A 13,070-nucleotide genomic window follows, 5' to 3' on the forward strand; every position below is an offset into this window, starting at 1 on the left:
AAAAAGAAAACACATGGGGCCAGCAGGTGGCATGGTGATTAAGGCACTAGACTCCCACACGGTCAACTGTGGTTCAAATTCTGGATCCAGAGGCTTGAAAATCACACAGGGTGTGTATGCATGCATGCCCAAAATCCCAGGAGGAGAACAGAGTAAAAGGGACTACAGCAAGGGATTACAGCTGGCTATTCCTCCTAGGGAGTGATTTCTCACTTTCCCTCTCACTGTCTGTCTGTCCATCTCTCTCTCTCTCTCTCCAGTGAGCACATGTGCCCTATGGAACAAACCTAAAAATAAAACAAAACAAAAATAAAACACAAAAACAACACACACACTTGGTCTGAGCTACTCAGAATTCCTCTCTTTATGTTCCTTTGCCTTTCCCACTTACACTCTGCATCTTTCCCCTCCATGTGTTCAATCACTATTTCATAGTTATGTACACAGGGCACCATGTGTGAGGTAAAAAGCAACATCTTGTTTTTCTTAGGATAATGTTCAGAGCCCCAGGCCCTGCTTGGAAGCTTTACAGATTCCGAATGAAGCAACATGACTGACAACACAAGCCTCACTCACGCTAGTTTCGATTCTTTAACTCAAAATCCTTAAGTCCAAGTGCTGCAAAACAGCCCCCCTCTGCACATTTAGCAGGTTTTTCATCTGCTTTTCCCTCTCCATGATTACTTCAATCAGGCAGTGAATGACACATGCGGGTTTTAATCACTGTGTGTTGTGACACCCGCCTTGCACCATAGCAATTTCCTGTAATCAGCATTGCTTAAAAGGGTAATCAGAAGGCAGAGGAATAGTCAGGAAAACCTGACATTTTGCAGCTTGCACAGCAAAATAAGATTAGAAACCAAACCCGTAATGCCAGAACACTGAGGGGAGGAGAAGGAGGGAGGAAGGTTACACTAAGGAAGCATTCAAGTTCAATTACGTGTCACCTTTAGGGAAAGCTCACCTCTTCCTGTCTAAATACAATGATTGGGATTGTTGAGGAACAGAGGTCCTGTCCTAAGCCAAGTTCATAGGGACATTTAATCCTGTATTCTTTATAAATAACCATTTGGGGAACTAACAGGTGGCGTAATGGTTATGTCACTGGACTCCAATGTGGTCAATCACAGCTCAAGTCCCAGACCCCTGGACCTAGCAGCTTAAAACTCAAGCTGGGCACATGTGCATGCGTGGCCAAAGTCCTGAGAGGAGAATGGAGAAGGGATTGCAACATGGCCATCTCCCATGGAGAGTGATTTCTTGCTTTCTGTCTCTGTGTCTCTCCAGCAAGCACACATGCCCTATAGCAAAAATTTCTCTAAAAAAATAATAAAATAGGGACTACCAGTTAGCGTAATGGCTATGTCGCTGGACTCCCATATAGTCGACCGCAATTTGAGCCCCGGACATGGTGGCTTAAACTCACGCCAGGCACGTGGCGTGCGTGCCCAAGGTCCCGAGAGGAGAATGGAGGAGAAGGGATTGCAGCGTGGCCATCCTCCCTGGGGGGAATTTCTCGCTTTCCTATCTCTCTGTCTCTCTCTGTCTTTCTGGTGAGCGCATGCACCCTATAGCAAAAACCTCTCTAAAAATATAAATAAATAAATGAACATAAAATAAAATAAAATAGGGGCCACAAATAATCATTTAGGTCATAGGAAATTAATGGATTGTTTTATTTTCACAGTAGAAACATATGTCTCCTCTGGATTTCAATTAATACTTAACAATACATTTCCTAAACTTTAAGATCTAGTTTCCACAGAGGCAAGTTTTTGTGTATTTTTTTTGCAGGATTGGCAGGTGGCAGGGTGGTTGAGACAATGGACTCCCACATGGTCAACCATGGTTCAAGTCCTGGACCTAGCGGCTTCCTTTCTTTCTCTCTTGTCAAATTAAAAAATAACAACAATAATAAATACAATTAAATAAATCTTAAGAAAAAAAAGGAGAGATTTTTGCTGTAGGGTGTGTGAGCTTGCTGTGGAGACAGAGAGTGACAGTGAAACAAAAAGTGAGAAATCACCCCCCAGGAAAGTGGCCATGTCACAATCCTTTCTCCTCCGTTCTCCTCTCAGGATCCTGGGCACACATGCCCATGCATCCGCCATGAGTTTTTAAGCCACCAGGACTGTTATTCAAACTGTGGTCAACTACGTGGGAGTCCAGTGATGTAACCATTATGCCATCTGCTGGTCCTAAGAGGTAAACTTTTGTACAATCCCCTCCTGGCCACCAGAATGGAGGCAGTGCTATCAACCTTTGACCTGTCTTTTTCCTTAACAGTATGCTGGCAACATAAGTCTGTGAGGAAAAAAAAAAAAAAAAAAAAAAAACACAGCATGACCAGAGAGAAAGGGGGTTATCATTTAAATATCTAATACACATGATAAACATCAGTAGGAAAAAAACCTCTACCTCTTCAATATTTACACATATAGATTATTTTCTCAGGGAAGCTCTTTAGTTTTCAGCAAATATTTATCCCTACTACAACTTACAATAGCCTCTTGTTAGAACCAAAACTATTAAACTTGTAAACATTTTCATGTTTTAGAAGCTCATAAATCAAGTTCTCAGCTAGGCTGTGAGCATTTTGTAATAGTCTGTTATTTCCCTGAAAGATGGGGCAGAAGTTGTTGGATCGGCCAAGAGTGAAAAAGGTTCAAGCAACAACAATCTTAAAAACAAGGGCAAAAGGGAACACAAACAGTGAATTCTATTAGTCAATGTCTTCCCCTACATGATGAGTCATCCACTTTAGGAAAGTAAAAGGTAAAACTTTTATCTCCTTCCTGGGAGATACTCAACACTGCTGCTCAGAAGACATCAAAGTTGAACTCTACAGGAAAAACGCACTGGAATGACAAGGTAGGCAACTGAACCTGTGCAAGAGAGGAGGTGAAAAAAAGCTGGCAGCAGGTCTCTGTAGGGAATGACTCACAGCCTCCTTCATTAAGGAAAGTGCCCTGGTTCCTTCCATTCAGATGAGCTAAAGGGAGCTCTGAAAGGGTAAAGAAGAAGGCATAATGTTTACTGTTCTACAGCTTGAGTGAAGGGGAACCAGTTTACAGGCCTATAATTTTACACACTGCAAGAACTAAACTACAGTAAATCATCCTTATAAATGTCAAATCTGCACCACCAAGAGGGAAAAGCCACCAAGGTTTAACAGAAGTAATCAACAAAACAGTGAAGGTTCTAGAATAGTTCTGGTTAGCAGTCAGCTTTAAGTAGGTCTCATAACACTCTACTGGGGCTTTTTCCTCTACCATCATAAGAATAAAAATGGAAAACCATGGACCTCCCATCAAAGGCCAGTCACCTTTACTTTCTGAATCTTCCTGTCCAGTGATTGACAGATGTTTATAAAATACATAAACGCATAAAAGGCCAGCTCTGTGCTGCGGCAGTAAACTATGGCTCCAGAGAAGCCAGAAGCAGGGTCAGCAGGTGGTTAGAAAGGTTAAGATGTTGGATCCCATATGGCCAACTTCTCAGAATCCTGACCCCCATAGTTTGAAAATCATGCCAGGCACATGTGCAGGCAGGTACAAAATCCCAAGAGGAGACTGGAGAAGGTTTTGTGGTGAGGCGATCCTACTTTCTCTCTCTCTCTCTCTCTCTCTCTCTCTCATAAGCACGTGTACTCTATAGTTAAAAAAAAAAATAAAAGAGAGAGAAGCCAGATACAACATGGCAAACATGGTTCAACTCCCCAGCCCAGTGGGCCTGAAAGCATGCTGGGGAAATGTGTGAGTACCCAAGATCTGGCAGGCTGAGGGGATGGAGGAAAGGTTCATGGTGTGACCAGATCCTGTGGAAAGTTCTCATCTTTCTTTCTCTCTCTCTGTCTCATGTACACACATGTACTCTATCATGAATAAAGGGGAAAAACTAAAAACAAACAAAAAACATACAAGTGAGCCAGTTAGTGGCACATGGTTAAGATAGCTAGATTCCACATGCCTAGCTGCACAGTCCGAGTCCTAGACCCAGGACCTGGGAAACACGCCAGGTGTCTGTGCATTCATGCCCCAAATCCTGAAAACTGAAGTTGAGGAAAATGGATTACGACATGGCGATCCCCCATGTGAGTTGCTTTCTTACTTTTTCTCTCTCTGTCTCTCTCTCTCTCTCTCCAGTGAGCATACATGCCCTCTAGCAAATGAAAAACAAACAAAACACGAATCAGGCAATGGAGTCCTCTCTGTGTATTGAGTAGACTCACTTTCTTGGAGGGAAGGGTGTTTGCCCTAAGTGTCCCCTAGGCCTTCACCAGGTCTGTATGCTCCTCATCAGAGAACACTGCTTTTCACTCGACAGAAAAAAATAATCTGCCAACATCAATATTTGACAATTCAAATGTTACCAGAGGCAAATCAGCGCCAAGACCAATCACTTACTTTTCTGCAGCACTAAACTTTATTTCTTGATCTTTGACCCCCATAAAAATGTCCTCCCTATGACTTTGCAATTTTAGGCTACACTATCTAAATTTCCTAAATGCCACACATTCCTTACATCATCTGAACACTTGTCCTTTCTTGAACAAGGTCCGACGCAATGCTCCCATGTGGAAGAAAGCTTGCCAGTGTGCATATCACTGCCATCCAAGCTCCAGGGTCTCCTGCTCACCCCAAGTCAAAAAGCACAGAACACCAAAGGGGTAACTTCCCAGCCATTCTAACAGATTAGACCTTAACTACTGCTACCTCTCAGCTCAAACTCTGGGTTTGTTTGGGGTTTTTTTAAGATTAATTTATTATTATTATTATTTCTTTTTTTAATTTGACCAGAGAGAGAGGGGAAAAGTGAGACTCAAATCACTGTTGGCCATGTGGGAGTCCAGCATCTCAACTACCATGCCACTTGCTGGCCCCAATGCTCTGTTTTTGCAGGCTCATTCTCCTGTAGAATCTCAGTAGCCCAACTCCAGGGGTTTGCTTAGGTGGTTTTCAGTGCAAAGAATACACATTTTTGGAGTCAGACAATCCTGAACTCTTAGCTCCTTTCTGCCACTTATTTAACTATGTGGCAAGTTCCTCACCATCTCATCCTCAGTGTTTCTCACCTGGTAATAAAGATAAATAATGGCTGTTTCTGGAATATAATACATATTTGATTAACAAAATCTATTTTAACTAATATTCATGTAAAAGTACTCTTTCTTTCCCCAGTTTCAAAAGAAAAGAGTCAGCTCAGGTCTGGAATGTGTCATTAATACATGCTATGTAGCAAGAAAGTATAGAAAGATCCCCTTGAAAATGAGGAACAACAGAGAGAGTAAATATTTACATTACAATTACAATGGAGAGATTGAAATAATTTGTTCATGCTAAAGTTTCTACCTCAAATTCAGACAATGCTGTAATAGTATTAAGTTTTTAAAATATTCAATATTCAATCTTTTTTTTTTTTTTTTGGAGAGGTTTTTGTATAGGGCATGTGCACTCACCAGAGAGACAGAGACAAAAAGCGAGAAATCACCCCCCAGGGGAGATGGCCACGCTGCAATCCCTTCTCCTCCATTCTCCTCTCGGGATCTTGGGTACACACACACACGTGCCCGGTGTAAGTTTAAGCCACCAGGTCTGGGACTCAAACCGCGGTCGACTACATGGGAGTCCAACGACATAGCCATTATGCTAGCTGCTGACCAGCAATATCTGATCTTTTTATCTCAGCAGTCCCTACATTTGACAATCCATTTTTCCACTTTTTTTACCAGAGAGCACAAGCACTCAAAAGAGCGAGAGAGGAGAAAGCACCACTCACTGGGAATGGTTTCACCACAATTCCTTCCCCTCCATCTCTCTCTCCTTTTGAGATTTTGGGCAAATTTGTCCAGTTCAAAAATGAGGTAAAAGCACAAAAATTCTATCACCAAGGCACAATAATTCCCTGAAGTCTGGCTGATGGTAACACTGTTATCAGTCGTGTTCTTGGCCCACCTGACACTTGCCTCTGTCCCAATGAATTTTTTACTACCACTAGGATCAGTTCCTATAAAATAGCAAAATCTGAACTGAAGCCATCTCAGGTTCATCAAATTAGACAGAAAGATGTCCCATGGACTTTTCTCAAGTGTAACACCGGCTGAAATGAATAGCAAATGTCACCATCCAAGAAAAGACTGGCCACTGCTCTATTAAACCATAAAATCTACCACAGTGGTCCCTGACTAGGGTTAAAGTAATTTATTCTTTCCTTCCTATCTTCCCTGATTATTGCCAGATTTAGAAGCCTCATGGATCTAGAGGATGAAGAAAATATATATCATGTTCATATACTCTCACAAAAGGTTTTATAAGCAGTCAGCATATCAATATATAATAACCCATTTATGAAGCCAATTTGTGAAGCCAATTTTTCAAAAGCAACACAAATCAACTCAATGGATTCACCCACACAGAAGGGATATTATGTTTCCAACAGGCTCCATGTAAATAGATTTCCGCTGTGCAATCTGGGTCTAAGACCATTTACTGTCTTGTAGAATCGAATAAAATTTTATAAGTAAACTAAAACAAGGACAATTAAAAACATGCACACTCTCTCTGGCTAAAGGGAGACATCTAGAGGCAAAAGCTTAAAATTGGGGGTCTTCTTGGGAATCATAGGAGCCATAAAGAAATCTTTTCAAGTTCTTTCATTAAGCAGTTATTCTCTAACTATGGGATTTGTTAATTCAATTCACCAAACAAAACACTGCTTATTTTAACCTATCTTATGTCATATGTTGATGAAATTATAATAGTCCCCAATCTCAGGAGTCTCAAGTAAATCTCATCCACATTCTTACTACAAGTCTCCTCATTCAGTTCTGTTGGTTCTATGGATAAAGTGGCACAGGGAGATGACAGTCATGGCTACTGACAAAACTTAAATTTATAAGCAGTACAGAGGGAGGTAATAACCTGCTTCAGAGCAGAGCCCAAGATAATCACATGCACTGAATGCCCTAGTAAGACTCTCAGAAAGTAAGGCAGAAGAAACTATACTTAATCAAAAAAATAAAACAAAAACAAAACAAACAAAAAAGCTGTCTCTCTCCTAAAATGTTTACTGACCTAGCTGATCTGATCAGACCAGCTCATCCAGTGGCAACTGTAACTACATCAAATGCTCTCAGGGGCCAAATAAAACTGGTGCAAAGGCTGGTTGAGTAGAAGGCATCACAGGAGGGTAGAGATGGGAGTAAACTAGAGGATGCATCCCCAGATTAAAGGCATTCCATAATTTTCTTCTTAACGCTAAGCTGGCCAAACCATCCAGTTTCTCAGGCTGACCTCGTTCTCATTTGACCCTCTTTGTCTACGAATTTTCCGAACTTAGTCTACTAATGCCTCATGTTGAAGTCATGCAAAACTAAAAAAGAAAAAGTAACATTTTATGTGTATTTGCATAGATAAAATGTCTCAAGGAATACACTCTGCTAATAATAACTAAGTAGATTGACGGCATTATGTTTTTGTTTTCTTTTGTTATTGATATAATCAGTCATTTTCAAGAAAAAAAAAGTAACTTAAAAAAAAAAAAAAGAGTAGAATCTGGGCCAGCAGGTGGCATAGCAATTAAGGGACAGGACTCCCACGTTTGACCACCGTTTGAGTCCTGGACCTGGTGGCTTGAAAACCACGCTGAGCACGTGCATACGCATGCCCAAAATCCCAGGAGGAGAATGGAGGAGAAAAGGATTATGATGTGGACATCCCCCCTGGGGAATTCCTCACTTACCCTCTATGATGTGGCCATCCCCCCTGGGGAATTCCTCACTTACCCTCTCACTGTCTCTCTTCGGCGAGGGCACACACCCTACGGCAAAATCCTTAAAAAGAGTAGACTCAAAAGCCATGGTATGCCCAACAGAATCTTAAAACTCTAAAACTGGGAACAGCAGCAGAATGAACAGAGAGGCAGTATCTGAACATCACATTAATCAAGGAGAAATAACTGAGTGGCCACATGTCATCACTGTGCTATATTCAAATGTCATTCTATTTTTAAATAGGAAAAGAAGATTGGTAGCAAAGATCTGATGAAATGAGACATTTGATGAAATGAGACAACTGAATTAAAATTTTGAAGCTCAGGCAAATAAAGTTATCTCCTAACTTTTCCCCAGATTTCATAGTCTTACCATAAAGGTCAGGTCCATGAGGAGTAAAGACATTATACAAAACAATGTTGAGTGGTGTAATCACCAACTTCCCATAGTAGTAACTGTCAATGACCACCACGGGCACCTAGAACAGAAGAAAACACTCAGCCGTTGGGAGGTTTGGTCTGTAAACATTTTCCAAATGCTAATAGGATAAACTTGAAATTTAAAAACAGCATGAAATCCAAATGTTCCCTTTCCCACATCAAAGACTGCTTTCACTGCAACTTTAGAATAAAATAAGAAAAAATAACTCACCAGAAAGAGGATTAGGGCTACCAGTGACCAATGAAAGAAACTCTTCCACCTGTGTTTCAGGACGAGCAGATCAAAGGCAATGGGTAAACTAACAGAGAAACAGAAAGTGGAGACTTAAATAAAATACTTAGAGACAGAGACTAGATTCACATACCTCCTGCAAAACTGAAATAAAACACCTCTACCAGTTATAGTGAGGGGAAAAGCTATAAGAGAAAAGACATCTTCTCAGAAATATATTTATCTCTTCACAGGACCCATCAGAGAGCTATGTACCCCAGGGATGCATGAGAAATACAAATGCTGAGCTGCTGGAAGGAACTCCATTTTCTTTTTTTTATATTTTTGTCATAGGGTGCATGCGCTTGCTGGAGAGAGGCAGAGTGAGTCAGTGAGAAGGAAAGTGAGAAATCACCACTGGAGGAGATGGCCATGCCACAATCCATTCTCCTCCTGGGATTCTGGGCATAAAATCTGGCGTAATTTTCAAGCCAGGCATGATTTACATCAGATGGTGCAATGGTTGCATCGCTGGACTCCCATGTTGACTGTGGTTCAAGTCCTGGACCCAACAGCTTAACTCATGCCAGGCATGTGTGCATGCATGCCCAAAATCCTGAGAGGAGAATGGAGGAGAAGGGATTGCGGCATCATCCCCTACGGAAAGTGATTTCTTGCTTTCTCTCTCTCTCTGTCTCTATCTCACCAGTGAGTGCATGAGCCCTATAGCAAAAATCTCTCTTAAAAATAAATTCAGGAGGGACCAACAGGTCATGTTGTGGTTAAGATGCTGGACTCCCACATGGCTAACCACAGTTCAAGTCCTGGGCCTGGAGGCTTGCTTTCTTGCTTTCTCACTTTCTCTCTCTCTCTCTCTCTCACTTTCTCTTTCTCTCACTTTGGTGAGTGCATGTAACCTATAACAAATTTTAAAAATAATAATAACAAATAAAATAAAATAAATTTTAAAAATATTTGGGAGAAGGGCAAGCAGGTGGCGTTGTGGTTAAGGTGACTAGATTCTCACCTGGCTGACCATGGTTCAAGTCTCAGACCCAGTGGTTTGAAACTCACACTGGGACCATATGCATGCATGCATGCCCAAAATCCTGAGAGGAGAATGAAGAAGAGATTGCAGCATGTCATCCCACTAAGGGGTGATTTCTTGCTTCCCTGTCTCTGCATCTCTTTGTGCCTCTTCCCTCTGGCAAGCACAAGTGCCCTATGGCAAAAACTTAAGAGAAAAGAGTCACAGCAGGGCCAGCAGGTGGCATGGTGACTAAGAACACTGGACTCCCACATGATTGACTGTGGTTCAAGTCCCAGACCTGGTGGCTTGCTTTCTCACTTTCCCTCCCTGTCTCTCTCTGTCCCTCTCTGGTCAAATTAAAATAAATAAATAAAGTTACATTTAAAAAAAAAAAAAGTCTCATAATTTTCAGGTAGGTTCCTGGCTCAGCATTGAGTAGATGGTGGTGTCTTTTACCAGAATAGAAACATAGGTAAAGGAAAAGATATGGAGGGGAGATAATGAGTTTGGGAGATATATAATAAGAGCTAGTATATGAATGAAGCTAAAGAAAAATGACTGAATTGGACAGAAAGATACGGGAACAACCAATGGTTGAGAGATATCAGAAAGTACAGAAGAGGACCTAAGATAAAATCTTGAGAAACATAATAATTTGAGGATGATTTGGAGAATAGAAGAAAGGATTAGAAGTGGGGAAATCAGATTCTAAAAGACAATCAAGAAAATTTTAAATGGCCTAACTTAGTAACCCTTCTAAAAATTTACACAAGATAAAATTCCACAAGTACACAAAGTTATCTGTATCAAAATATTCACTGAAGTATTGTTTATAAGAGCAAAAAGCTAAAAACCAATGGGACAAGCAGAAGGTGTAACTGTTAAGTCACTGGATGCCCACGTGGTTGACCATGGCTCAAGTCTTGGATCTGGAGGCTTGAGACTCATACCAGGCGCATGTGCATGTACGCCCAAGATCTCAAGAGGAGAATGTAAGAGAAAGGATTGCATTGTGGCCATCCCCCATGGCGGGGGGCGGGGGGTTCTTACTTTCTGTCTCCCCAGCAAGCACACGAACCCTATAGCAAAAATCTCTCTTAAAAAAGGAAAAGAAAAGAAAACCAAATGTCGGGACCAGCAGTTGGTGTAATGGCCATGTCACGGGACTCCCATGTAGTCGACCGCGGTTCAAGTTCCGGACCAGTAGCTTAAACTCACACCAGGCGTGTGTGTGTGCGTGCCCAAGATCCCGAGAGGAGAATGGAGGAGAAGGGATTGCAGCGTGACCATCTCCCCTGGGGATGATTTCTTGCTTTCTGTCTCTCTGTCTCTCTCTGTCTTTCTAGAGAACACATGGGCCCTATAGCAAAATCCTCTCCAAAAAAAGAAAAAAGAAAAAAAAAAAAGTAAACCAAATGTCTACCAATAAGGCAATGGTTAAATTTATTATGAATGGTCATATAATACCATGCAACTGATATTAAGAATGATGCAGGTTGAATATCTCTCAATCCAAAATGCCTGGAACCAGAAGTGCTTTTGATTTTGGACTTTTTTTTTTTTTAATTTTTTAATTTTTTATTTATTATCATCATAATCTTCTTTATATTACATTGGATTACATATAACTTTACATTGACTTCCATTGCTTTTTCAAAAGGGAATGCCATGCATGTCAGTCAATACAGAGGCATCGATCTCCCCGCTTTATCATTCAAAGTCTTTTCCATGCATTTCCCAATAATTATTATTATTATAATTTTTTAAAACAGTCAATCACTATTTCTCATTTTGCTTGTTAAAAGACTTCACCCATCATGAAATACTTCCCAGACCAGTCCAGTTGAGAATACTATACACGTCATCTTCAACAGATAATAAACCATATCTGTTTCTCACTAACATCCCCTCTATTGTTCACTTGCTATCTTTCTCTATCCTCTTCTCTTTTTTTTTTCCTTCTCCTCCATTCTCCTCTCAGGATCTTGGGCACGCACACACGCACATGCGCCCGGCGTGAGTTTAAGCCACCGGGTCCGGGAATCGAACCGCGGTCGACTACGGGGGAGTCCAGCGACACAGCCATTATGCTAACTGCTGGTCCCTGAATTTTTTACTTTTTCAGATTTTAGAATATATGCACATAACGAGATCTCTTGGGCATGAGAACCACATCTAAACACAATATTCATTTAGGTTTCATACATACCTTCTATACACACCTTGAAAGTCATTTTATAAAATACTTTTGTTTTCTGGGTTTATTTGTTTTTAAAAGAATTATTTATTTATTTAATTCCATTCAGCAGTAGTAGTAATAGTAGTAGTAGTAGCAGTATTTTTTAATTTAACCAGAGAGAGAGAAGGGAAAGAAATTAAGCAAGCCACCAGGTTCAGGACTCAAACCATGATCAGCCATGTGGGAATCCAGCGCCTTTAACCACCATGCCACCTGCTAACCCTCGTTTTTGTTTTTTTTTTCGAATACACCATTTTTGTATTTTAGCCGTCTGATTGCAACCTGTCATATGAGGGTAGGTGTGGAATTTTCCACTTGTGGTGTCACCTTAGTGCTCAGGAAGTTTCTGATTTAGGGCAACCAAATGGCCTAGTGGTTAAAGGAACCAAGTATTATATGGCTGATCATGTGGTTTGAGTTCTAGACCAGGTGGCCCAAAAAATGTGCTAGGTGTGCATGCCCAAAATCCCATCAAGATGGAGAGATGGAGGAAAAGAAATTGCAATGTGACCATATCCCACTGGAAGGCGAGGTGCTTTCTCCCTCTCCCTCTCTGTTTCTGTGTCTATCTCTGGTGAGCATACAAATCCTCTGGCAAATTTTTTTCTTAAAGTTTCAGATTTGAAAAAATTTTGAATTTTTGGATTAGAGGTGTTCAACCTGTATAAATCTATATACAATTATATATGTATAATTCTATTGGATTTTTTTTTCATCTTAGCAGTTTTTAATAAGAACTGTATATAAGATTATTTTACTCCTGCATCTTCTCAATTGTTTCTTCTTTATATCTGCCCTTTTCCATTCCTACTTGGTGAGACTTGGCTTTCCATTCAAAGATTTTTCTGGGTCTTTGTTCAGTTTTAGTCTAGTGATAACCACCTTGTTGGGGAGAATGCCACATGGACCGTTGTGCCATTAGCCTTTTCCCACTGCACCCGCTCCATATAGATGACGGACTTCTTCCCGTAAACTTGGACTACTTTGCCACTGTGCTGACCTCTACAGTGTCCTCGCACAAGCTGAACTTCATCGTCCTTTTGGATGGGCTTAGATCGCACATTGTACTTCTGCCTCAGCTCTTTGGAATGGGGGGAAGACAAAATCTTCCTGCAGATGTGGGAAGGTGCACTGAAATGCCTTTTACAGTTCTCGCTTCAGTCAGAAGTCATGAAAGGAATGAACTTCATTTTGGCTGCTGCCGCTCCAGCAATGGCCGCAAAAGAGAAAGGTCTCTAAGAATATAAATATATAGGGGCCAGCAGTTGGCGTAATGGCTATGTTGTTGGACTCCCATGTAGTCAACTGTGGTTCGAGTCTCAGACCCGATGGCTTAAACTCCCGCCGGGTGGGTGTGTGTGTGTGTGTGTGTGTGTGTG

General features: G+C 41.1%; 1 protein-coding gene across 3 annotated transcripts in view; it reads right to left on the reverse strand.

Annotated features, from left to right (window-relative positions):
- LOC102479989 (alpha-1,2-mannosyltransferase ALG9) overlaps nt 1-13,070 on the reverse strand; it is a 107,095-nt gene that overhangs the window by 58,946 nt on the left and 35,079 nt on the right. For all 3 annotated transcript variants that reach the window (XM_014588807.2, XM_027772873.1, XM_006150981.2), the window contains 2 exons: nt 8,423-8,510; nt 8,144-8,249 (listed from right to left, as the gene is read on the reverse strand). In XM_014588807.2, the coding sequence (XP_014444293.1) occupies nt 8,144-8,249; nt 8,423-8,510 (194 nt within the window). The remainder of the gene's footprint in view (nt 1-8,143; nt 8,250-8,422; nt 8,511-13,070) is intronic.

The sequence above is a fragment of the Tupaia chinensis genome, unplaced genomic scaffold, assembly GCF_000334495.1.
Source record: "Tupaia chinensis unplaced genomic scaffold, TupChi_1.0 Scaffold000311_2, whole genome shotgun sequence".
Taxonomy (NCBI): domain Eukaryota; kingdom Metazoa; phylum Chordata; class Mammalia; order Scandentia; family Tupaiidae; genus Tupaia; species Tupaia belangeri.